The sequence below is a fragment of the Ischnura elegans genome, chromosome 2 (genome assembly GCF_921293095.1).
Source record: "Ischnura elegans chromosome 2, ioIscEleg1.1, whole genome shotgun sequence".
Taxonomy (NCBI): domain Eukaryota; kingdom Metazoa; phylum Arthropoda; class Insecta; order Odonata; family Coenagrionidae; genus Ischnura; species Ischnura elegans.
In genome coordinates, this window is record NC_060247.1 from 72,413,064 (window position 1) to 72,437,316 (window position 24,253).

Genomic DNA, 24,253 nt, shown 5'->3' on the forward strand with positions numbered 1-24,253 from the left:
ATTTTATAAAATTCAACACCCTTCTATGTACCCTTATGCATAAAAATGAGGATTGCAAAGATCTTGGTATGTAGCTATAATGATGAAATGGGATAAGATCTAAATACACTCATTCGTCGTTTAACCTGTAATTCATGGTATTTATGCCATCCGAAGTTGTATTAAGAGAAACCACTTTAGCAATGGGAAGATAGAGATGGGTTCTTGGTCTCCAGGTTTGATCCAATTATAGTGAGTTAGGACCCTTTTACATGTTGCTGCTACATGCACAACTCAGACTCCTCCCTGTGACTTGGAGGGCTGTAGTGTGGACACTTACGGTGGAAGTCACTTTGCCTGATAATAAATGATGGCAAAAATTACATCTCAAGCCGTATTGCTTTCACTAAACTCATTTCCACCAGCTCCAAACTCATTTAAAAATCCAAGTTAACTTATGTCATTCAGTTAAGGAGATGAGATAAATTACTTGGCAGGTCATCTATTCAGATATCTTAACCTTTGTGCATCATGAAGGAGTTTCACCATGTTACGCCAACCACCATCGCATTTATATGAACAGTTACTCAAACACAGCAAAATATGTTTTATAAAATAGAAATTATTTTATTTTAAAATTAATCTGCATCATATACACAATAAAGGGATAAAAATTTGAAAAATATTTCTCTCCCATCAAACCTTTCACATTATTTACAAAAGCTATGAGCACAATTTTTTATCCTGAGAAACAATTAGCTCCGATAGATCTGGTGTCCCCATCACTTTCAGACACCTATCGTTAGTCACATGAAGAAGGGCCACAAAAGCAAGAGGAAAACTTAAATTTTGAGCTTCCTTAGATGGAAGTTCTTTGGGGACTTTCTTGAATACTTCACTAAAATTAAATGTATGTGAGATCTCAGAAGGTTCCTCTGCTGGAGCTGGTGTCTCTTCTTTCTTCTCTCCCTTAAAAAATAAAATTTGTAATCAATTAATTAATATGTATAAGTATCCACCACTCAAGGTAGAAAATGAAAAACACATGTAAAAATAAAGAGCACTGTGTAAACACCATCTTTTCAACTTCAACTTGAGTTTGACTGCTCTTAAACATACCTGTTTTGACCCGAGTTCAAGTTCAACAGATATTTTTATATTTTCAGTAAAAATTAAATTTATATTGTTGAAGGGGGTTTAGTTTATTAAAAAAACTCATAATTTATTGCTCGACCCGACAAAGCTCTGATGATATTGGTTCCCTCACCAAAAAACTAGTTGAAAGTAAATAAGATAAAATTAAATCATAGATAAAATACCGCATTTATCCACATACATGAAATCTTCCCCCAATCATAGCCCCTTTACCCGTTTTTGACCTCCTTTTTTGAGAAAATTCATGAGTGCATTCAAAGGATAAAGGTCTTTCTGCTCCGGTTATGAGCCTAAGAATGAATTTTTTTTCCGGTTAGTCAAATATCTGTGTAAAGTGTTTAAAATTACAACTGTTTCTATTAGTGATGGGTCGATTCCAAAATTTTATCGATTCCGATCCCGATTCCGATTCTGACATTTCGATTCCGATTCTACCGATACCGATTCCATCGATTCTGATGCCATAGGCTCCAAGAAAAATATCACTTAATTCCAGGCAACAAGAAAACCACTTTTTAAAATATTACTCTGTGAAAGGGTCAGTCAAACAAAAGCATCTTTCATATCATCACTATGTAATTAAAATATAATAGCTAAATTTCAAAACAGAATATAGGTACCTGAAAAGTGATGTTACATGATAGGTATTACTTTAGAGTATTAGCACTCATGTTTAAATTTAAAATAAAAGTATCTCCTTTAATATCTATCTTTTATTGATAATATCTTATCATTATCAATAATGTCTCACAAATTTAGTCTCCTTTTACAGACTTTAAATTTTTGCTCAGAAAGCAAAGCATCTTCACTCTGTCAGCTGACAGAGTTAAGATGCTTTGCTTTCTAGGATATCCTAGGATATCCAAGGATAAAGCCTGTTGCATTTTACATCACATACTTTTCCTGCAGAACTAAATGTCTTTCGCTGAACACAGTGGATGGCGGTATGGCAAGAAACCTCTTCGCTAATACTTTCAGCCTTGGGTAGGAGATATAAGTCTTTCGGTATTTCCCAGGGAAGGAATTTGGTGGTGCATTCATCTATGATAAATAAGCTTCCACTTCAGCTTCAACAGTGTTTGCTATGGTGACTTTGGGTACTTTCCAAATGCATCACTGTATCTTGCAAGATACTATATACCTGTCACAGGCTCCCTAGTCTGCATTTGCTCCTTTGGAATATAAAAGGGATTTCCAAGTAGCACTTTTTGATCTCGAGTCGAGTTGAAAATTACTCGCAAGTATCAAGTCGAGTATGATAATTTCTTAACCAGGCAATACAGCAATGCATACTACAATTCTGCGCGACTCACCTCAGCGAAGGTGGAAAGGGAAAAAGGGTATCAGTTGTTGCCTTTCGTGGAAACTGTTCATTTTTCTCTCTCTTAAGCATGGTGACTTAATTTCTTCACTTTACTTCAATACCCGAGCCATATTTCTTATGCGTGGGATGGTTCCGAAAAATATCCAATCCTTAGTATTTTCTTTCGAGTAATGCGCTAAATGGCCAAGTCGATCTATACATAATCCTTTTTAACATCCTCATTTTAGTGTTTTAAGTCAATTAAGACGATTATCCATGCTTTACATGACGATTTTCAAGACTAATGTTTTAAAAAACTTGAAAAATCGGCCTCAGTTACCAAGCCTCAGAGGTCCGCGGCGTGTAGGTCAGCCTTGACGCGCGATTGAAAAATCGCTCTTATTTCCTTCGTCGCAAACTTTCTTTTCAAGATTTCTACTTAGTAATCTTTAGAAATCTCTACTTTATATTGTGGTTCAAATTTTCCGAGTTATATTTTTCGTAAACGAAAGATAATGTCTACTTTATGTCAAATTTCACGTGAAAAACGGGTCGGCCATTTTGCGTTGTAAAACCAGACAGATGAGAGCCAAAATCTTCAAAAGTCATTGAAAATACAAGAAAAGCACCATGTCAAAGGAATATTGCGTTTTTTTATCCCATTAAACTCATCCAACGCAAAACCACCTGGATAAATTCAAAGATTTTTTGAGGAAAAACGATATGTCGCGTGGCATTGAAAAATTGGTCATGTTTGGGCCACTGTATCTCACTAAAGGGTCGTATTTATGTCAAACGGCATATAAATCTATATCTGGTAATAATTTATGAGTATTTATGCTAAGTTTCAAGTCTCTATCCCCAAAAAGGTCATTTTGGACTTTATTCCAGCTTTTTCCGATTTCGGACCAGTGCGCGCCAGGTAGGAAGACGATCGGCCGCCGTAAAGGTATTCGGCGCCCATGTCGACAACTAGTGTATTCGGCAAGCTGAAACTATCAGGCCAAGGCATTAGGATGACTTATCGGCTTTAAAAACTGCATTATAACACGAGTTTCATGATAGCACTTCCTGACGGCAGATCGCTAGGCCTACTATACTCGAAAGCTCATAACCTTAACTACTCGACTCGACATTCGTAATGCTACTCGAAACGCTCGAGTCGAGTACCAACTACTCGACTCGACTTGAATTTTCGAGTACTCGCACATCCCAGGAAGATATGTGTTTTATTATCACGATTACGAGGCGCGAAAATTCAAATGAATTTTGGAAACGTGGTCGTATATTTTGTGGTTTGAAGTACTACTGGAATCGGAATCGATTTTTCACCTTGGCAAGTACTCGTTTTCGATTCCGGTTCTTGGCCGAGAATCGAGGAATCGAAGAATCGAGGAATCGAACCGACCCATCACTAGTTTCTATATTTTCTTTCTTGGTGAGTATTTTTCATGAATTTTTAGTCTCTTCTCTAGGCATGATTTTAAGACCAGAAGAAAAAAATCACCAATTTTTACAGCCAATTGATTTAAATCTTCAAAATTGACTTATTGATAAAATAGATTTACCTAGAATCTTCTAAATTTTGTTAAAAAGTTTAAATTTTGAAACAAAAAAGAAACTGAACCTGTTGTACTCAGGGTAAAAAATGTTTCCCCACAAATGGAAAGGTGCCACATGTGCTTAAGGACAATTTGTTATAAGTCATTTCCATGAGTCATTAATTAATGGATATATCCAACCCATTAAGTGATTCAGATTGATTGCTGACGAGTTTACTTTGTGGATATTCATTGCAAAAAGATACAAACAGCTGTAGTAATTTTTCACGCAGTTTTATTCCGTTAACCAAGAGTAAAAAAAGCTCCCAGCTCTTGATAATGACGTGTAAACATTGAAACTGATTGTGCACATAAAACAGAGTGGAAAATTACTAAGGCTATTTGTATTTTTATCCCATTGAGAGATGCCTCACATGAAATGCTGCCATAAGTTTAGGGTTATTGGTACAGTGGAACCCCGATTTATCGTTCCCGCATTCATCGTTTTCCCGCATTCATCGTTCGCCGCTCTTGGTCCCAAATTAAGTTCCATAAGGACAATGTAATTTTTTCCCGCATATATCGTTCCCCGAAGTATCGTTTTCCCGCATTTATCGTTTGAAGATCGAGGTCCCGTCGTATAATTTTCCCGCATTTATCGTTTGACGAAAATGAGACGAAGTGCTTACTACGTGTTATTTATGGCTAATAACGACAGACACATAGTTTGAATCTTCCCCAGGAGATTGAAATACGATAGGGAGAAGCTGAGTGCCGTGGGATAGTCACATTATCGCATTTCCCAAGATCCGGTATCCCCCTCCATTCAGCACTCGCCTCTCCCCGTCTGAAGCTTTCCTCTTCTCCGAAATAAAAAAAAGATCCCAGCTCGAGCAGGGATCGTATTACGAAGACCTTAGCTTCGAAAGAAAATATCAAGTTACTCGAGAACAAAAGAAACCTTATTCACGCTTCCCCTTTTCTCGACGGCTGACTTTTTTTAGCTGACCTGCTTTTAGGATCCCCACCTCTGGATGTCAACTGCTGCATGAATCACCTATTAGCCCAAAAGGTGTGTAAAAATGAATTTCGGCAATTGGTATTATACTTCTATTATATTGAGATACTAGTGATGTGCACGTAATTCAAAAAAGAATGATACCAAACACGACGTATTTCTAACGTTAATTAACCATTTTAAGCAAGAAAATAGTTGGTATAATAAGTTGGTTGGTGATTTCTGTCGAATATCGATATCCTCGCAGCTGATAGTGAGCTTCACGGCAGTTGAAGCGGATTTTTTTTTCGAAAACAGGGCGTCTGGTTACAATTTACGAGTTATGCTACAAGTCTCACCTGTCTGAGGTGCTAACGAAGCGTTGTCTTCTCAGGATATTTTGTTTCTCCCTACAAGCAATCTGAATTCATCTGCTCATCTAGAGCTACGCTACTTATTGTTAGAAATGAGTGGGTAAGTTGCCTTCTCTATAGGATAAAAAATTTAATTGCGCAGTCATATGGTCATGCTTCACCCTCTGCAGTAAGCTCTGCTTACGCCGTACGCGATAGCATTAGTGCCGAACTTCACCTCGTACGAGTGGTTCCGTACTTTCCAGGGTGGGTTGACTTAAACCGGCGAGTGTTTTCCGTGTGGGTTCAATAGAGTCCGGTTTCATTTTTATTAGTTTTATTCTTTTTCGTCTTCGGACCATGGCCATTCCGAAGGCACAAGTGAGAACTTAAAAGGATAGACTGAAAATAATTGAAGACGAAGAAAATCCGGGCTAGAAATGCGAGAATATTACAGCACGCCTCGTTATGTCCGCTAGTAGGTACATGACGGCAGGGGTGGGGGTAGAGCGAGATCCTTGGTGAAAACAAGAAGTGGGATGAAGCCGAGGATCAGGTGGGCGTGCCGCTGACGATTAACGCCACATTGCCTCAATCATATTAAAAATTTAATTGCAAGAAAGGAACGTTTCAAATAATAAACTATTTTTGGCCTTCTTGATACATCCTATAGCCAATCACTGCGACGGCGAAATCAGTTGTTTGAGGCATAACACGCACATTTCTCTCGTAAATACGTGTACTTGAAATGTCATTTGATGGATAAGAATTTTTACGTCGAACAGAAATGCATAATAGCAGTGAAAATTCCGAGTGGAGTGAAACATTTTTTTAGCAAGGCGGCGTTTTCCTTCAGGATATTTGAAAGAGATATAATCCGAATCAACAATATGACCTAAGTGTTTCGATAAAGGAATAATATTCCTGTAATCAGCTAAAATCTTTTTTGAATCCACTATTGAATGTCATAATTCGCAAAAATCCATTGTTTCCTGGGACATACGCAACCCGGACAAACAATCCCGCATTGATCGTTTTCCCGCATTCATCGTTTTTTTCATCCATCCCCCTGAAAAACGATAAATCGAGGTTCCACTGTATTCGCTTTCTTAAACTTCTTGCATATCTAATGCCATCAAATGTAGTAACAGAGGATAAATCTCATGATTGAGATTGATAAAAAATAATAATACATGAATAGAATGACAACTGGATAATTTGCTTCTAAAATTATGGGAGGCTTAAAAATTTTCAAAAATGCATGGCAGGGAGGAATTCTTGTCTTACTAAAGTAAAAAGAGCATTTTAAGAGGCAAAGGGCAACCTCAAATTGGTGAAATCATCTCATCAAAAGAGGTGGATCATGAACTAATCATGACGGATTTTGTCTGAGACTCCCTATAAAAATTCATCACAGTGAAACCTCAATCTATCGTTTTTTTAGGGGGATGGACGGAAAAAAAAGACGAATGCAGGAAAACGATCAATGCGGGACTGTTAGGCTAGGTTGCCTATGTCCCAGGAAACAGGATTTTTGCGAGCAATTATTACAGTAAAACCTCTTTACATCGTAATGGAGGGGACCTAAATTTGGGCAATTTGATGTATGGAGGTTCACTATAGAGAGGTTTTAGGGGTAGGCACCATTTTTTCATATCCTTGGGAAATGAAAGGTACAACTGTCTTTAAGCCATTATATTAATATATTTGAACATATAGGTATGCATAAGCGAACATATATTTACAATTTAATGATTACACAAAGGTAAAAGTAAATTGTTCAAGAGGCCTTTTTAGAAAATAAATTAGTTAATGGGTTTGCTTAAAAACTTTTTCAAACTCTTTCGAAATAATGTTTTCAATTCTATGAGCACTTTTTAATGTCATTTTCACTATAAATAAATCACTAGCTATTTTCGTTAATGCCTTTTGACCTAAGAAATAATTTGCTGGTCTATGAGTTGTAATTTACTAATAATGTTTGGAGGAAAGAACAATAGTTTTATATTTCTAAACATAATTTCTTCATCCTCGTATTTAACTGCCTGAGTTTTTTTATTTGTGCAGCCTATATATACAGTTTCTTCTGTTTTTCCTCGGTTGTTTAAAATAAATGTGAGTGTGAATGAAGGTATTCCAAAGGTCACTGCCTTCTGCCTGTCCTCGTTGATGGCTAGGAACATGGCTAATTATGTGGTAATGTCAAGCAGTCGCCTTCTTTTATTTCTCGAAACCATCATCAGCCTATGATTAATTAAGTAATTTTCATATTTTATGGCAAATAATTGAAAATACTCCTTATTATATCTTTAAGAATTGATTTATCATTCTTATAACATGCGACTTGTTACAGAATATAAAAAAATAAGTAAACACGTGACTACTGCAAAAAATAGACAAAAAATTGAGCGTAATTTTGAAAATTTTGTTGAATTCCCTCTCACCAAAATACAATGCACGTAGCGTTCCGAAGAAAAACTCTGTCGAGGGCACACAGAAACGCTAGGCCTGCGAAAGGACGTAATTTCCCGGTGAGAATGCTGGGCGAACTACTTCAGAATGCGGCGGCGACGGTAAAAAATTTCATTGCCCTACCGCGTTTCAGCTAATTAGCTGTCTCCTTCACCTAACACTGTCGCGCATGGATTGATGTTCGTTCAGTATTGCTAGAAATTGACGTCCCAGACTCCCGATGGAAGAGTCAGATTTCGCGGTATAAATACGCAGGCAAGATATATGACTGTCGCTAAGCGCAATAAATTTTAAACTACGATCGTTCACGAAAGCATCAAAAAAATTACCTATGCAGTAGTAAGAAAGTGCTACACCGGGAAATATGGGAATAAAATAATTGCGAAACTGTATTTGATTTATTTCAAGTCGCGGAAAATTCATGAAATGTTTTCATTTCAGAAGCGGAAGTAGCAATGCGGTCGAGTAATTCTGTCTCCATGGATGGAAGTGAAGTTAGTTGAAATATTACTGTCAGTAAGTGATTATAGGCTGCGCTGGTCGCCTCTTTTATTAACTGAACATAGTATGTTGTACAAGAAAATAAAGCCATCAGTAAAAGAAAGCGAGTGCTATCGTGCGATTTTGACCATGATTCGAGAGAAAACGATGTGTCCCGTCTTCATTTACCGTCACTTAATATATGATTAGGGTAGTTGGATGCCCTAACTAATGGTTAACGTGAAAATTATTAAAGGTGTATAAGAAAAAAATAAGCGTGAAACATTTATCGCTGAAAATGTCATTCCACGTAGGTAATCGCGGCTGCATTAATGGTCTCTAGTTGTCTTGGTACGATTTGCGGAGGTAGTTAGGCCGTCTCGGGGCTGTCTTGTTGGTACGATATATAGAGGTTTTACGAGATAAAGAGGTTCACTATATAGAGGTTTGCCTATAAATTTACATGTAAATCTGACGGGACCGGAGGGTTGGTACGAAGTATGGAGGTTTACGATGTAAAGAGGTTCACTACATAGAGGTTTTACTGTATATTCTTTTAAGAATACAAACAAGATTTTAGCTAATTACAAGAATACTAGTACTTTATCAAAACACTTAAGTCATATTGTTAATTCGACTAATATCTCTTACAAATATCCTTAAGGAACACGCGATCTTCCTAAAAAAATGTTTGCACTCCACTCGGCATTTACACTGCTATTATGTATTTCTGTCTGATGTAAAATTTCTTATCCATCAAACGCCATTTCCAGAACACGTAATCATGAGAGCTATTTGCATGTTATGCCTAATACAACCGCTTTCGCTGGCGCAGTGATTGCTTGTGAGATGGATCACAAAGGCCAAAAATAGTCTAAGAAGGTTGTACCAAAAGTAGGTTCCCAATGACCTACAATGTTGAGGGAAGGTGCTAGGCTTAATCTCACAACTGTGCCGTGCGCAGTAGGGCGGATCGCAAAAATCGATTTTTTTCAAATCCATCTGGCCCAACGAAAAAAAGTTGTGGGACCGATCAAAAATAAGGCCTGAAAAATTTGAGACCTGTACGTGAACCCCTGACCCTCGCTCAAATGCAATTTAGGGGGGATGGTTAAAATTCGAAAAATATAATATTTTATGGTCATTCCCTATAGATTTTGCCGAGTTACTGCCCTTTTAGGGCAAAAATTTCGTGCATTTTGACGTATCTGCCACCGTTTAGCCACAAAATGCCTAATTTGAGTCCGCGTCCGCGAAGAAAATATTCCAACGCCCACGCAGCGTCGCGGATACCAGAGCCGCAGGCCGATCCCTTCCCCTCCACGCTCGCTTCTCCCCCTCCCACGCCTCGAATACAGCAAAATTCATCCCGCGCATGCTGCTAGGAGGTTGTTTATCTTTCATAATATAAATCAGAAGATGGTAGACTGTAAAAAACGATGCGTAGTGAGACGACTTATCCCTTCTTTGGCGCCTCGTCGGCGTTAAACAAATCGATGTTACCAACTTTTAGAGAAGTGATGAAATAATTTTATACCTGCGCGCGCAGGAAAGGAGACTACGGTCTTGAAGACGCCTCTCGAGTGGCTATGATGGTTTGGGAACTTAGGTTATGCACTTCTATTCCGGTATTGTCCGACAGCTGTGACTACATGAATGAATAAGGGTGAAGGCCGCCGGCGTACCCTCCCCGCTCCCCTCACGAACGCCCCAGATGCAGCAAAATTCACACCAAGTGCGTCTTTCTTCGTTAGTCTTACTAATATTTGATTTATCAGCATCGTCCAGTGAGGAACAATCACGAAGGAATTATTCAATTACCTGCTTTCCAGTCTGTATTTCTTATGTTATTGTCATTCCTTGTCTTTTGCTGCTGTCAACAAAGTTTTGGTAAATTCTTTCGCGAATCTCTCGTCCGTATGTATGATAAAAAGAATATTGAAATTTAAATTTGAACTTTCATCAATAGATTTTTAAACACCACAGCGCTAAGCTCAGATATAGCCCAAGGAACCGGAGTCACTCTCCTATATATCATCAGCGTGTAGTCCTTTACGTCGATATTAAAATCCAGCATTTAAAAAAATCTCGGATTGATCACCAAACGCATCCTTTCAGGAAACGCAAATTGGGTCCCTAGATTACCCTCCCAACGTTTATGTCGCAAATCCAAGTCAACGTAGTGCAATTAGCAAATAGACCACTGTAAGGGATGAAATACGATTTGATGCTTTCCCGGCGAATGATGTGGGTAAACTCTTTTGGGGTTCAACAAAATTTATCTCTTAGGATGAGCCCCCAGTCGGATCTTGAAATGTTGGCCATAATGGAAAAATTAACCCGGTGGGAATCCCGAGAAGAGTCTACCCACACTGCAAGGGATGTTGGAATTATGCTTATAGCAAAGGGATGATGCCTCCTTCTTGGGCGGTATTCGCTTGGTACCATCATAATCAAATCCTTTTTAATTCTGTGTATCTAATTTTCACTCGGAAAGGAATCGATAATCGCAGATTTTATAACTTTTGCTAATCCTCCGACGGAGGAGGCAAACCTCCAAAAGTGGGACCCTGTTTCTTCAACTAACATCACACATTCCCCTATAAACTTGTATTGATAAGTCCTCTTCCCTTTTTTCATCAGACAAGAGTATAGTCTTTCATGCCAATAAAATGAGACCCTTTGATGACACCTCTCTTTTCTTATTCACAGTAATTAGCATCTTCTTCTGTCTACGTAAGTAATTCCGGTACACTAGCTTTGATATATCTTACGAAGTTATGACTTTTGCGTCAGCTAAAGTTGCGGGAACGATCATTGCTGTTGCTTGGTTCTTGCATTTACCTCTATCACAGTTGGCAGACGCATTTTCCCCGAAGATGTTCCAATTTGAGGTTATAGTCCTCAATGTTTATTTCATGAGGAAAGTAGAGATACAAATCGGCTAATTTCTCGCCATTTTTATTTTCTTCGGATGAATTGATGAAGACAACTTTTGATACTATTTTCCCGTGCAAGAATTGACGATGATGACTCAACGCTCGCCTACGATTCCCTTTTTTCCTATGTTGTCGAGTTTCTTTAGGTTTCAATCCAGCAGCCATCATCTTTCTTTTCGTCAGATTGTCTCTCAAAATACTTCTCATTGGGGGAACCTTATGCTCCTCCATGCACTTACACGCAAAAATATCGCATAATTTAAAATGTTCCTTTAAAATTGTTTGAGTCTTATAATTCAATAAAACCCTACTTTTGCCCTATTAGTAGTATTAGATTTTCCGTAAGTTTTAGTACTTCCTGTGGTACCGCTACATCTATTTAGTCACATTCATAATGGAAGAGAAGCGCGTCACCATAGTTCGCACACCTTCATAGCCACTCGAGAGGCGTCTTCATAGACCGTAGTCTCCTTTCCTGCGTGCGCAGGTCTAAAATTATATCCTTCGGCTATATCCGAGCTTTGCGCTGTGGAATTTAAAAATCTATTGATGAAAGTTCAAATTTAAATTTCAATATTCCTTTTATCATACATACGGACGAGAGATTCGCGAAAGAATTTACCAAAACTTTGTTGACAGCAGCAAAAGACAAGGAATGACAATAACATAAGAAATACAGACTGGAAAGCAGGTAATTGAATAATTCCTTCGTGATTGTTCCTCACTGGACGATGCTGATAAATCAAATATTAGTAAGACTAACGAAGAAAGACGCACTTGGTGTGAATTTTGCTGCATCTGGGGCGTTCGTGAGGGGAGCGGGGAGGGTATGCCGGCGGCCTTCACCCTTATTCATTCATGTAGTCACAGCTGTCGGACAATACCGGAATAGAAGTGCATAACCTAAGTTCCCAAACCATCATAGCCACTCGAGAGGCGTCTTCAAGACCGTAGTCTCCTTTCCTGCGCGTGCAGGTATAAAATTATTTCATCACTTCTCTAAAAGTTGGTAACATCGATTTGTTTAACGCCGACGAGGCGCCAAAGAAGGGATAAGTCGTCTCACTACGCATCGTTTTTTACAGTCTACCATCTTCTGATTTATATTATGAAAGATAAACAACCTCCTAGCAGCATGCGCGGGATGAATTTGGCTGCATTACAGGCGTGGGAGGGGGAGAAGCGAGCGTGGAGGGGAAGGGATCGGCCTGCGGCTCTGGTATCCGCGACGCTGCGTGGGCGTTGGAATATTTTCTTCGCGGACGCGGACTCAAATTAGGCATTTTGTGGCTAAACGGTGGCAGATACGTCAAAATGCACGAAATTTTTGCCCTAAAAGGGCAGTAACTCGGCAAAATCTATAGGGAATGACCATAAAATATTATATTTTTCGAATTTTAACCATCCCCCCTAAATTGCATTTGAGCGAGGGTCAGGGGTTCACGTACAGGTCTCAAATTTTTCAGGCCTTATTTTTGATCGGTCCCACAACTTTTTTTCGTTGGGCCAGATGGATTTGAAAAAAATCGATTTTTGCGATCCGCCCTAGTGCGCAGTGGTTCCCCTACTCTTGAGTCCGCCAGTCCGTGATTTACTGTATCGCTCATTATTGGCTTCACAACCGTCAACAATGAAAGTGATGATCCCTGTTACCGCCAAGTGTGAGGATCGAGCAGTAATCCAATTTCTCCAGGCAAGGAGGTTACCACCCATGGAGATTCATAGGCAACTGACTGAAGTTTATGGTGAAGAGTCCATGTCCGTTCAACACGTCCGCAAATGGTGGAGGGCTTTTGCTGAGGGCCACACGGAAGTTCACAATGAAGAACAGAGTAGAAGACTTCGGATGAGAAGGTTTCGGATGCGACTGTCCAGAAGATCAACGGTGAAATGCTCAAAGATCGGAGGGTCATTGTCTGTGAACTTGTTGAACGCATTCCTGTAGCTTTTGAAAGAACTCTAAAAGAAACATTGGGTTATTGGGCTCACTGGGTCCCCCGAATGCTGACTGACGGACACAATGAGCAACACCTTGACCGTGTACGCAAATTTCTTCAACAGTGTGAAGGGGAGGCAACAAGGAGAAGTTGCTGGAGTCTACGAGGTGAAGTTCGGGACTGATGCTATCGCACATGGCCTATGCAGCGCATACTGCAAAGTAAAGCATGACCATATGACTGCGCCATGAAATTTTTTGTCCTAAAGATAATGCAACTTACCCATTATTTTCTAATTAGCGTAGCTCCAGATGAGCAGATGAATTTGGATTGATAGTAGGGAGAAACAAAATATCCTGTGAAGAAATCTCTTTGTCAGTAACTCTGACAAGTATGTGAGACTTATAGTATAACTCGTGAATTGATAACTGATAATAACCTGATGTCCTGTTTTTGGAAAAAATGCCTCATCAACTTCCAAGCAGCTCATCTACGAGGATATCGAGTTTCGCCAGAAATCACCACTTTTCCAACTACAGTGCAACCTCGATATAACGACACCCCACGGTGTACTAATAAACACTCGCTATAGCGAATTGTCGCTTTACCGGAGGTGGAGCAAATAATAGCCAATATACCTGTTGTGAACAGATAAACAGGAACAGGAGTGGTGCAGTGACAGATAAACATCTATCCGATAAACGTAAGCATAAATCCAGACGAAAGGCAATGTTTTTTTGCATCACTAAATTTCCTTACTCAAACAATGACTAACTATTCAAATAATTTATAAGCGCCGCACTGAATAAAAATCATGGAAAGCATTGTTTCGTCAATCATTATGCCAATGCACAACCGACGAAGCCATTTTTCTAAGCACTTAATAAGTTCATTTACGTGATCATTCTATTTTTTTGGTATTTTCCACTGAAAATTCAAAAATTAATTGATAAAACAGTATCGCGGTTATTTAATGCCTCAAATGTTTCCATTGGTGTATGTTTATTTTTTCTGTACGTTATGCGGCAGTGAAGTGAAATAACGCATTACATTTGTTTCTATAGGCGAAAATGGTGGAAGGCTGTATAACGTTCCCGCCTTGGAAGACTTTTTCTATCAAATAATGTAATACCTACATAATCTACGGTAAAAAGTTTGCTAAGCTTGAAAAATGATGTGATTAAAATTGCAGTTGTTGAAAAAAAGTTTCTTTTTGAGTGTTACGCTCGCGACGTATTTGAAGTAATACACCGAGTTTACCACGGCACTGCAAACGAGAGTTAGTTGTTCTGCGAGTTCTTCCAGCGGCCACCAGGGGATGCTCGGCTACCCACGTGACAAAAGAGAGCGCCAGTACGACTCCGACCACTGACGCGAATAGTTCACCTTGTAAATCCGCAACGGAGAATAAATACGTCCATCCGGGCAATTCACGCTGAGTATCATTGCTTCGTACATCCTACATCATCGCTAAGGCACACTACCTACCTTTAGAGGCATCATTGCAAGAAATACCTCATACTGCAAGGGTTTTGTCGAGGAGTTGTATGTAAAAAAGTTCCGTTTCGTCTATGTTATATGACGCGGGGAATACTTCTAAAGATACTTATGATCGGAGTCCTTTCTTCCACGACTTCGGGTTTACACCGCAGGCATGACCAGCAATTATGAGGGGAGATAACGCTTTGGTGCTTCGCATTAGTATAATCAACCTTCTGCACTCTTAAAATTCTCGATTCGCAATCTATCCCTGAAATGTTCCGCTTTAGGCTTGGGCGTAGCCCCTTTCTCAGAAGTTCCCGCAGATTGGAATGGGCAAAACCACCCGAACAAAGCTCCTTATAACTATTCATCGTCTGCATTCCTTGGGCGCTTCTGTGTTTTTATAATTTTGCAGAGCAAATAGGAAGATAAATTAATTTTGACACTCTCATATTACTCCTTTATTTTTATTTTCTCACTTAGACGTGTTTGGTGTTTTTTTGGCCATGGTGACTGCCATCAAATGCTTTCTATTCACGCAACTCACGGACGTGCGGGTATGGTGCCGACTGCTTTCTGCCGTCCGAGGAACAAAAGAAGATGAAGCATTCGCGAATGCTAATGCCACAATATTTTCACCAAAATTAACTACATATTTATCGAACGACAGTTTACCACATAAATTTGAGACTGAGCACTCCATTAACTTCATATCTAACAGATCGCTAGAAATTACAGAGGTTAAGGAGTCTTGATGAAAGTCTTCCGGCGGTGAAACCCTCGCTATGGCGAGAGGCAGCACCAAAAGGGTGTCGTAAAAATGAATTTTTTAACACGCTTATTATAGGGTCAATTGATGGTGCATCGGCTATCTCTCGTTATAGCGGGAGTGTCGCTACAGCCCGTACTCGCTTTAACGAGGTTCCACTGTATTTCCTTGCTTAAAAAGCTTAAATAACACTAGAAATACATTATGTTTGGTCCTGTTCTTTATTAAATTACATGCACATTACTATTATTTCACTCTAATAAAAGTAGAATAGCAATTGCTGAAATTCACTGTTAGTCAGCTTTTGGGCTAATAGGTGATTCATGCAGCAGTTGACCTCCAGCAGGTAGGCTGAAAAAGTTCAGTGGGTGAGAATGGGAGAGGCATGAAACACGTTTCTATTGTTCTCATGTAAGTTGATATTTTCTTTCAAAGCTAATGTGTTTGTAATATGATCCCTGTGCGAGCTGGAATCTTTTGCTTGATTTTGGAGAAGAAGAAAGCGTCAGAGGGGGAGAGGCGAACGCTGAATGGAGGGTGATAATGGATCTTGGGATGCGCTACTGTTACTATCCCACGGCACTGAGCTTCTCCTTGTGGTAGTCTAACTCCTGAGGTAGATTCAAACTATGTGCCTGTCGCTATTAGCCATGAATGACACACATATATTTCCTCTCAATTTCGTCATATGATGGATGCGGGAAAATTATACAACGCGACCGCTATATGATCAATGCAGGAAAATGATTCTTCGGGGAACGATAGATGCGGGAAAAAATTACTTTGTGGAGATGGAGCTTTATTTGGGACAAGGAATGGTGAACGATGAATGAGGGAACGATAGATCAGGGTTCCACTGTACTTCAGAATGGATTTAAAAAAAGAAATAGTAAATAATATCATCCACTACAATAACATGTATAACCTGGGAATTATCTTAAATTTTCCTATGACACTGAAATCAAGAACTAGAATCATTTCAATGAATTACATCACAGATATTTAAGAAAAATCGCAAACATTTTATTAGAGGAAATATGGCAATTGAATAATTGAATATGAAGGAATTACCAGCCACACACATAGCCGAATTTTAAAATCATAATATCAAGCAAGCTCCTTTTTTAAACAACAATGTTTACTGCCACATTATCCGTACTTAAGAAGTGTTCCAGTTAATTATTTTTCTCTATTAAAATTTGAAGTTGCTGGTACATCACAGATAAAAATACTAATGAGAAATATTACCTCTTTCGCTTCCGTACGAGTCATGATTTTAAAAATTGTTCTCTGCAGTCTCTTCATATCCATTTTCTTTGCTCTTTTGGCGTATGGAATATACACGTTAGGAATCTATAAAAAGGAAAATTTTACATCAAAACCTCTATAATGAGACAAATGATCACAATACATATGCTGCATTAGCTTCAAATATGTTCACACCAAAAATTTAATAAGTAACGTATTATTACGTAAGTGAAAAAAGGGGGGTTCACAGAAGCCAAATTACATAATTCAAACACAATTAAGGGTTTCCATGCTATGAATAGGCTATTTTCTCAGTTATATTGCAAGGATTTTTTTATAAATCCAATGTTTAACTTGGAATCTTAAAATTTTTAGTGTATGAGAGGAGATCATAGACAGACTTAAGCATTATCTCCTGCATAAAACATTTACCTAGGAGACTATATAGAGATAAAATTTTCAAATTTGAAACTGAAGCAAATGTTGACCAGGGTCTACTCCTTATACCAAGAATTTTCCAAATACTACATAAACTTAAAACCAGTAACACATCATGAAAAAAGAGTAATCAAGCAGGATTGATGAGTGAGGCACTCAAATGTTAGAGGGCAAGGAATTAACAAATTCTAAAAGGCACACAGGCAAGAGAATAATGCAGTTATATTTAAAAAATGAAGCAATGCACATTTTATAGTAATTATGTACAGTGCTAATGAAAAATAATACATTACCACATTTGGAGCTTGCACTAAATCATATCCCGACTCAGCTGGGTTTAAATCCTTGTTTGGATCATCCTCAGCCGCTGGTGGTCCACTGATATCTCTATCATCATCATCATAATCACTGTGGCCACCAATGTTCTGTAGGGTAAATATAATCTTACATGTATACTCATGCATAGCTTGACCAAATTTACTGTTTGATGCCCAAATTCTACAAGCCACAGGGCTGCACAGTAAATACTGAAGCAGTTTCAGTTCTCTAGATGGAAGATGCTAAAAGCTTCAAGCAAAAAAAAAAAGCAAATGACTGATTCTTTGAGAAATTCTGAAGGAGATTAAATATGGAATCAGAGTTAGTTTTATTAACAGGGTGAAAATAATTGCTTTAGACCATCGAGCACAGGATGGACTCAGAAATGTAGCATATTTTTTCCTCACATAAAGTAACTGACCCAATGTTCAAGGCGATTTAAAGTGGAAAGAGACTACAGGGTACATGTTAGATGTTCAACAGAATCCCTGAGTGGGTAAGTTAAGAAAAGAAGCCAATCAATTCTCTTTACATCGATTGATGCTAAATAAATTTAAAGCACATTGCATATGTTATAATTAAACAACCTCCAAAATAATCCCATGAAGTTTTACGAAGAAAGTAATGGGCTAGGTATGTACATATGTCATTTGGCAGTTTGAAATGCCAAGTACGTATGCGTTATTTCAACAATTGTCAGAGATGCTGTAATCAAGGAAATGTAGAAGTCACTGCAGTAACAGGTTGATAATCAACGTCAAAGAAAACCATGAGACTAACTAATGCCTTCAGTATGCACAAATAGAGTATCTACCAAAATAACAACCAAAGTCTTCAAACCTCTAAAATTCCTAATCAACGGATTTTCATTCCGAATATTTGTCTCCCTAGCTTAGATGAAGTCATGAATAATATGCTACAGACACTCCAGTCAATCATAAATTTCTTTTTAAACATTTCAAGTAAGACTTAATGCTTAGCTTTAAAAGAGATTGCATATTTTTACATAATTTTCAATTTTAATTCTGAGTAATTTCTTTAGCACAATCATTAGAAAATACACATGGTAGTTATTACCTGCATTGAGACATGTTTGATGTAGCAAATAGGGACTGCACTTGCAGTTCTCAAGAGAGTAATCATTAAGGGGTATAAGGCCGGACTCTTAACATTTCACTCTTTGAGACTACTACTTACCTCTGAATTGTTACATAATAGCTCAACTTTCTCACTCATTATAAGGAACAAAATACTAAATTTTACAAACACAAAAACAAAAAACCACCTGTACAACCACTAACAAACACAAACCTCAATACAGCAAAACATTTTTGATTTAAAAGAAGTAAAAATTATTTTTTGCAAATTAACTTACATCAAGATTGGGGCAGTAATTTTCCTTGTCATTTTCATTATCAAAGTCAAATGGATCTACTCCATCAACCTCAACAGCACTTTTGTCCTTCTCCTGGAAAGCCATTGATGGTTTCAGGAATAACCTAGAAGTGAAATTGAAAAATATCGTATAATTATAACCATTTTTTACAATGTTAAGTTTCTGACAAGTGAGATCACTCTTTCTCGATAACTCATTTCTTAATTTTGTAGGCAAAGCTCCCGAGGTGGAAAAAACTGAATGGAGAGTAACATACGGACTCTAACTTGTTTAAAATTGAAAACATTAACACACTCATGCTCATTTCTCCTGCTGCGCCATAATTGGGCACATTCTCATTCCCTGCAGGTCTCAATCTCTCCGAGACTTCATCACGAGGAGACGATTCGCGAGCATCTGAGTCCCAATCTCACAAAGCTTAAGAGTCCGACGCGCCAGCTTGATTCTGCCCGCTGCTGATTCTCGCGTCTAGTGAAGTCCTCAATTTATAGTGAATTTATCAACAGTGTCAGCCTCTTTATGCCATGTATGTACGTACTTCCATTGCTCTACGCCGCCGCCTCTCCAATTGTAGGGTGAAACGTCAGAGTGAAACCTGTTTCCCCTCTTCTGCCTTCACCTCCCCTCTCACGCCTGCTTCGAGCGCGGTGCTCTGCGTAAGCCAGCTGCTGCTCCTCTTCTCCTCCAGACATCGAACAAGGAAGGACCTCTTCATGCCCAGGGCATTTTCTCAACTTCAAGACTAAAAATAACCTCAGACAACTCGGTATTGTATGTATTGTGTACTTATAGCTTAAATTAGCATATTAAATGTATTTATATTGATGGAAATCAACCCTATTGTTTTTTGTTATTTTTCACTCCTAACCACCTATTCTCGTCAATTCATTCTCACGACGTGTGTGTGGTGCACTGCATTGCATTCCAATCCAAAAAAAATCTCGTCTTAATTTTCCACATGTTTATGCACTTTGCTAACCCTTCCGATGCACCCCCAACCCAATACCCTCACACAATTTCCTTTTCACACAAGCAATTCCACCCAAGCCAAAACTAGTTAAGTCCAGCAAAAAAATCAACCACATGGGCCTGAACTCTGAATTCTTCTTTTGAAAGTTCAACTAGCAGTCCTGATTTTACACCACTGCACCATGGCTCATTGTCTAAGAAGGGTATTTATAGCTGTCTAACCCAAAAATGAATTATTCATAAGGAAAGGGCTTCTAATAGGGTTAGTAGATCACCTGAGACAGAAAGCTCAAAAACTTTTATTGGTCAATAGCACTTTGCTACAACACTAAACTGTTCTACCTTAAGTCATATCTCAGTAGTCATCTTTTTCACATAACTTTACTTCATTTTTCATAACGCGACAAAAATGACAATATTTTCAAATGACGCCACTCATTGATAATTTAACTACTGCATACGTCTGAATATAGTCCCCCTTTTTTTCCAAAAATGCCCAAGGTAAAAGTAAAGGGGGGGAGAATATTCAAATGCATTTTTTTTTTTAACTTTTCCGAAACTGAAACCTCAAAATTAGTGGGGGGGGGGGGGGACTATATTCGGAGAAATATGTAACAATCAGCCATTTCCATCAGTTAGTCTCCATGAATTTTTCTTTTCCAAAACATTCTTTTTGCCAGCCAGCTGGAGGGGTTAAGTCCTCACCAGCCAAACCAAAGGTGTACATTTGAGTCCCCCCAGGGTAAGTTACCTCTATCTGAGAGATGTGTGTTAGTGATTAAAATGTTAATAACCCCCAATGAAAAAGCTTTTAAGTGTTGTTTCTGGGGGACTTGAAAATAAATAAAATTCATGTCCTGAGTTTTTTCAAGACCGATCTTTCTCGATGACTCAAGCCCATGTATTGTCTCTATAAATGATAAGGACATTCTTTGCTGTCTGACCTGTGTATAATTAATTTTGATTGTTCGATATTCAATCCTTTTTTGCCATGGATGAATAATAACATAAGCAGTTATAGTGAAATTTATTCAGTAAAAGATTGTTTTGGGATCCCCAGTTTACCATTTTCGTTGTAGCCTGGTCTGCAGCAGAATCAATTAGCTTTAGAGAGGAGGTACTGAGTTGTGATTTGTGTCATCAGCATAGGTAACTAACATGTCTATACTAATCTTACTAGGCAATTCATTGGCTTAGAATAGGAATAACAAAGGGTCTAGAATAGGTCTTTTATTGGACACCCTTGGTGATGTTTAGTGGTTGGGACTTAAAGGTGCAAACATTACCATCAGTAAGGTGGTACTTTAATTTTATATACTCCTCCCCATTAGAAATGAATGACATAATCCATTCTGATACCAGCCCACTTAGTCCCATTTCCCTCAGTTTTTCCTGAAGTGTCCCATGGTTAACTGGTGAGTCAAATCCCTTTGACAGGTCATGGAATAGATTAGGGATGGTTTCCTTATTGTTTATGGAATTATAAATGGACTGAAGAAAATGAAATGAAGCTGTGGATATTTATTTACCCTTTTGGAAGCAATGCTGTGAGGGGTAGAGAATATTACCTATATTTAATCAAGTAAGGGAATATGCGGGGATATTTTGGAGGGAGATCTGGAGTATAAAAACTTAAAAACTGGGCATTGTGATCAGATAGGCCAATTTCTATTGTTTTTCAATGGTTATATGACAGGGAAATTGGAGTGAAGATTTATCTACTGGGGATTTTCACTTACTTCTAATATTCTCTCCATCCCCATTCCTAACATGTCATAATTCTAAGTTAACATTCTGATGGCAACTTCCTTGCACAATATATTTGAAATGTTATTCTATTGCACAATTCTCAGGTATTGGTTATTGCATCAGGTACAATGTTGAACTCAAATAGAAACCACAACATACACAGCTATTAGAAATATTTTTGTTTTTATACTTTCATTTACATGTACAAACATTTGCTGGTGAGCAACTATGAAACAAAAGAAATTAATATTACCTAGTATGAGAACAACAACTAATATTAGGTGCAAGCATTACACTCTGTTCTGCCATGGCACTTGTCCTTCCCCATTGAAATAGTTAGTGAATTCCTCCCTAATAGCTAACGTAGAATTGTAGGCTGTTTCCCCCTTGCCTCACCAGTGGATTATGCAGGCGTGGATCGTTTCTCCACATCCCTGGTATCAACTGTCCATCAGCTGTTTCCTCATCCACAAGCCCAGTACAGATGTATGACGTGTCTTTTTTTGTTCTCAGAAAATTAAGAAGGTTGAGAAGGGCCAGGCAAGCAAGAGTTATTTTCTCCACCTTCTCTACAGACAGATTAATTGGAGATAAAAATACCCTGAAACGGTCGGAGAGAATGCCAAACACATTCTCCACAACTCGTCTTGCCATACTGAGGTTGTAATTAAATACCCTCTGACTCTGGGAAAGCCCTCTCTCAGGATAGGGCTTCATTATATAAGGTTGCAGAGGGAAGGCATCATCTCCTACAATGACGTAAGGCGTATATCTCTCTGTCTACCCAGCAATGGCTTTCCAGGTGGAACGTTAAGCCTGTTGCTTGTGAGAGCTGCCCTTAAAGAGCAGTCCCTAAAAACACCAGCATCATTAACTTGCCCATTAACACCAACATCATAGTACAAGAATTTATAATTAGCATCAACTAAATTCATCAAAAAGATGCTATGCCCATGTTTGTAATTAAAAAATGTCCGCCCTTGCAGCTCGGAAATTTATGTTTTCCGTCGAGGGCTCCCATGTAATGAGGGAAATTCCAATTCCTGAGCAATAACTTCCTATTCTGCAGCAGTGTTTGGTGCCTGAAACGAAAACAAAAACATTGAAACAAGTATCCTTCAGTGGACACCTCAAAACATGTGCCCAAAAATATATTCCCTCTTACTGAGAGAGGCAATCTTTCATTCAAAAATAGGTATTTACTCAGTACTTCGTCAAGGTTTTCTAAAGATAACTGCATGCGTCACTTTGGTACATTAAAGGTAAGGCATCAACTTCTCTTACTCACCTTCAAAAAATAATCCTTTAGAGCTCCATACAAAGCTGTGCACACTTCAGGAATGAACAAAGAAATTGTATTATGTACAATCCTGGTGGAATATTGAAGGCTTTAGAAGGTTTCACCGGTCGCTAAAAATCAAAGCGTCACCGCGAGTTGTGCTTTGCAGGTATGCACTGCCGACACACCATATCCTTCTTCGCTATTTTTCCGTGTCTCCTCCCGAGTAAGTCATTAAAATTTGGCTCACTCATCCTCAAAAAATTCCGAAAGGATTCTGGGTCTTCAGTCCTTAATTCGTTGCTCAGCAAGCTCATCACACCATTTTCTCTCCTACTAATCCATTTCCTCGACCACTTCCTGCGCCGATTTCTACATCTCTGAGCCTGAATGCCAACTCCTAAAACGGCTAATCAGCTAATCCAAACCTCACAACATTTATGTGATTCTCATCCATGGTGCTTAAGTACTGGGAACCACGAAAATTTTTTTTGCCTGCAAACCACAGAAAATATGCTCAAGTCGCATTAAGTTGCTATTTTGTTTTCCGTATTGCAGGTGCAGCGCTTCAAACTCGTCATTGAAGTCTTTGAACGTGTGAAAGTCCTTCCAATGACTCTTGATCAAGTATTCTTGAACTGCCGTCTTGAATTATCTTTGACGCAGTTTGACGGTCAATTTTCCATGTTCAACGTTTATTGATCAAGGAATATTGGGTGGTGTGAAACCGGCTTTATTTGGGAATGAATTCACATCATTATAGGGTCTCAGGATAATAAGGTATGAATTTAGATAAAATTAATACAGTAGACTCTCCTTAATACGAACAACGTTATTACGAAGTTCTCGTTATTACGAAGCAAATCGTTGGTCCTGACGAAAAGGCATATGCTAGCTATAGTAAAAGAAACGTTATTGCGAAATTTTCGTTTTTACGAAATTACGAACCTCAGTCCCGGTCCTGGCGGCTATAGAATGAACTTTATTACGAAGTTCCCCGCATAAGCAACGGCATTTAGGTGCATATTCAGTAAGCTGAGTTGTAATAATCGCGCCGCATTTAAGTTCTTCTCGTGAACTATGCCCAAGAGCGTCAATTATGGCTCTTTCTTCAGTGTACACGCAGCATCATGTAATAAGTTTCATTCCTGTGGAGCCATGGTGACCCACTCGTAACCGCTCGCAAATTGGACGTATAGTAAGTCCTCTTCCTACTCGCATTCGATTTACGAATTTTCAGAGATATGAGCATTCAAAATTTTCAAATTTCGAATTTGGCGCCTTTCGATTTGGCCGATGCTTCGCGGTTTGGCTTGGCGTAGACGAACTCTCACTTAGGGCACAATCTGAACAAAGTATCATTGAATCCGGTGTGAATTTAGGAACTGTTCAGCGTTTCGCCCGTTCATCATTACCGCGAGTAGTGATTTTTTTCGGCTTCGGCTGCGT

The 24,253-nt window shown here is 38.7% G+C and overlaps 2 protein-coding genes across 4 annotated transcripts in view; one reads left to right on the plus strand and one right to left on the minus strand.

Moving 5' to 3' along the window:
• Window positions 1-20,057, plus strand: part of LOC124153944 (protein SFI1 homolog) — a 39,977-nt gene extending 19,920 nt beyond the window's left edge. Inside the window, exon 10 of the mRNA XM_046527371.1 lies at window positions 19,156-20,057. Coding sequence (XP_046383327.1) covers window positions 19,156-19,266 — 111 coding nt within the window. The 3' untranslated portion in view covers window positions 19,267-20,057. The remainder of the gene's footprint in view (window positions 1-19,155) is intronic.
• LOC124153947 (condensin complex subunit 2-like) overlaps window positions 582-24,253 on the minus strand; it is a 33,488-nt gene continuing 9,816 nt past the window's right edge. For all 3 annotated transcript variants that reach the window (XM_046527377.1, XM_046527376.1, XM_046527378.1), the window contains exons 10-13: window positions 18,787-18,910; window positions 17,387-17,518; window positions 16,656-16,760; window positions 582-948 (exon numbers count right to left, since the gene is read on the minus strand). In XM_046527377.1, the coding sequence (XP_046383333.1) occupies window positions 703-948; window positions 16,656-16,760; window positions 17,387-17,518; window positions 18,787-18,910 (607 nt within the window). In that variant the 3' untranslated portion in view covers window positions 582-702. The remainder of the gene's footprint in view (window positions 949-16,655; window positions 16,761-17,386; window positions 17,519-18,786; window positions 18,911-24,253) is intronic.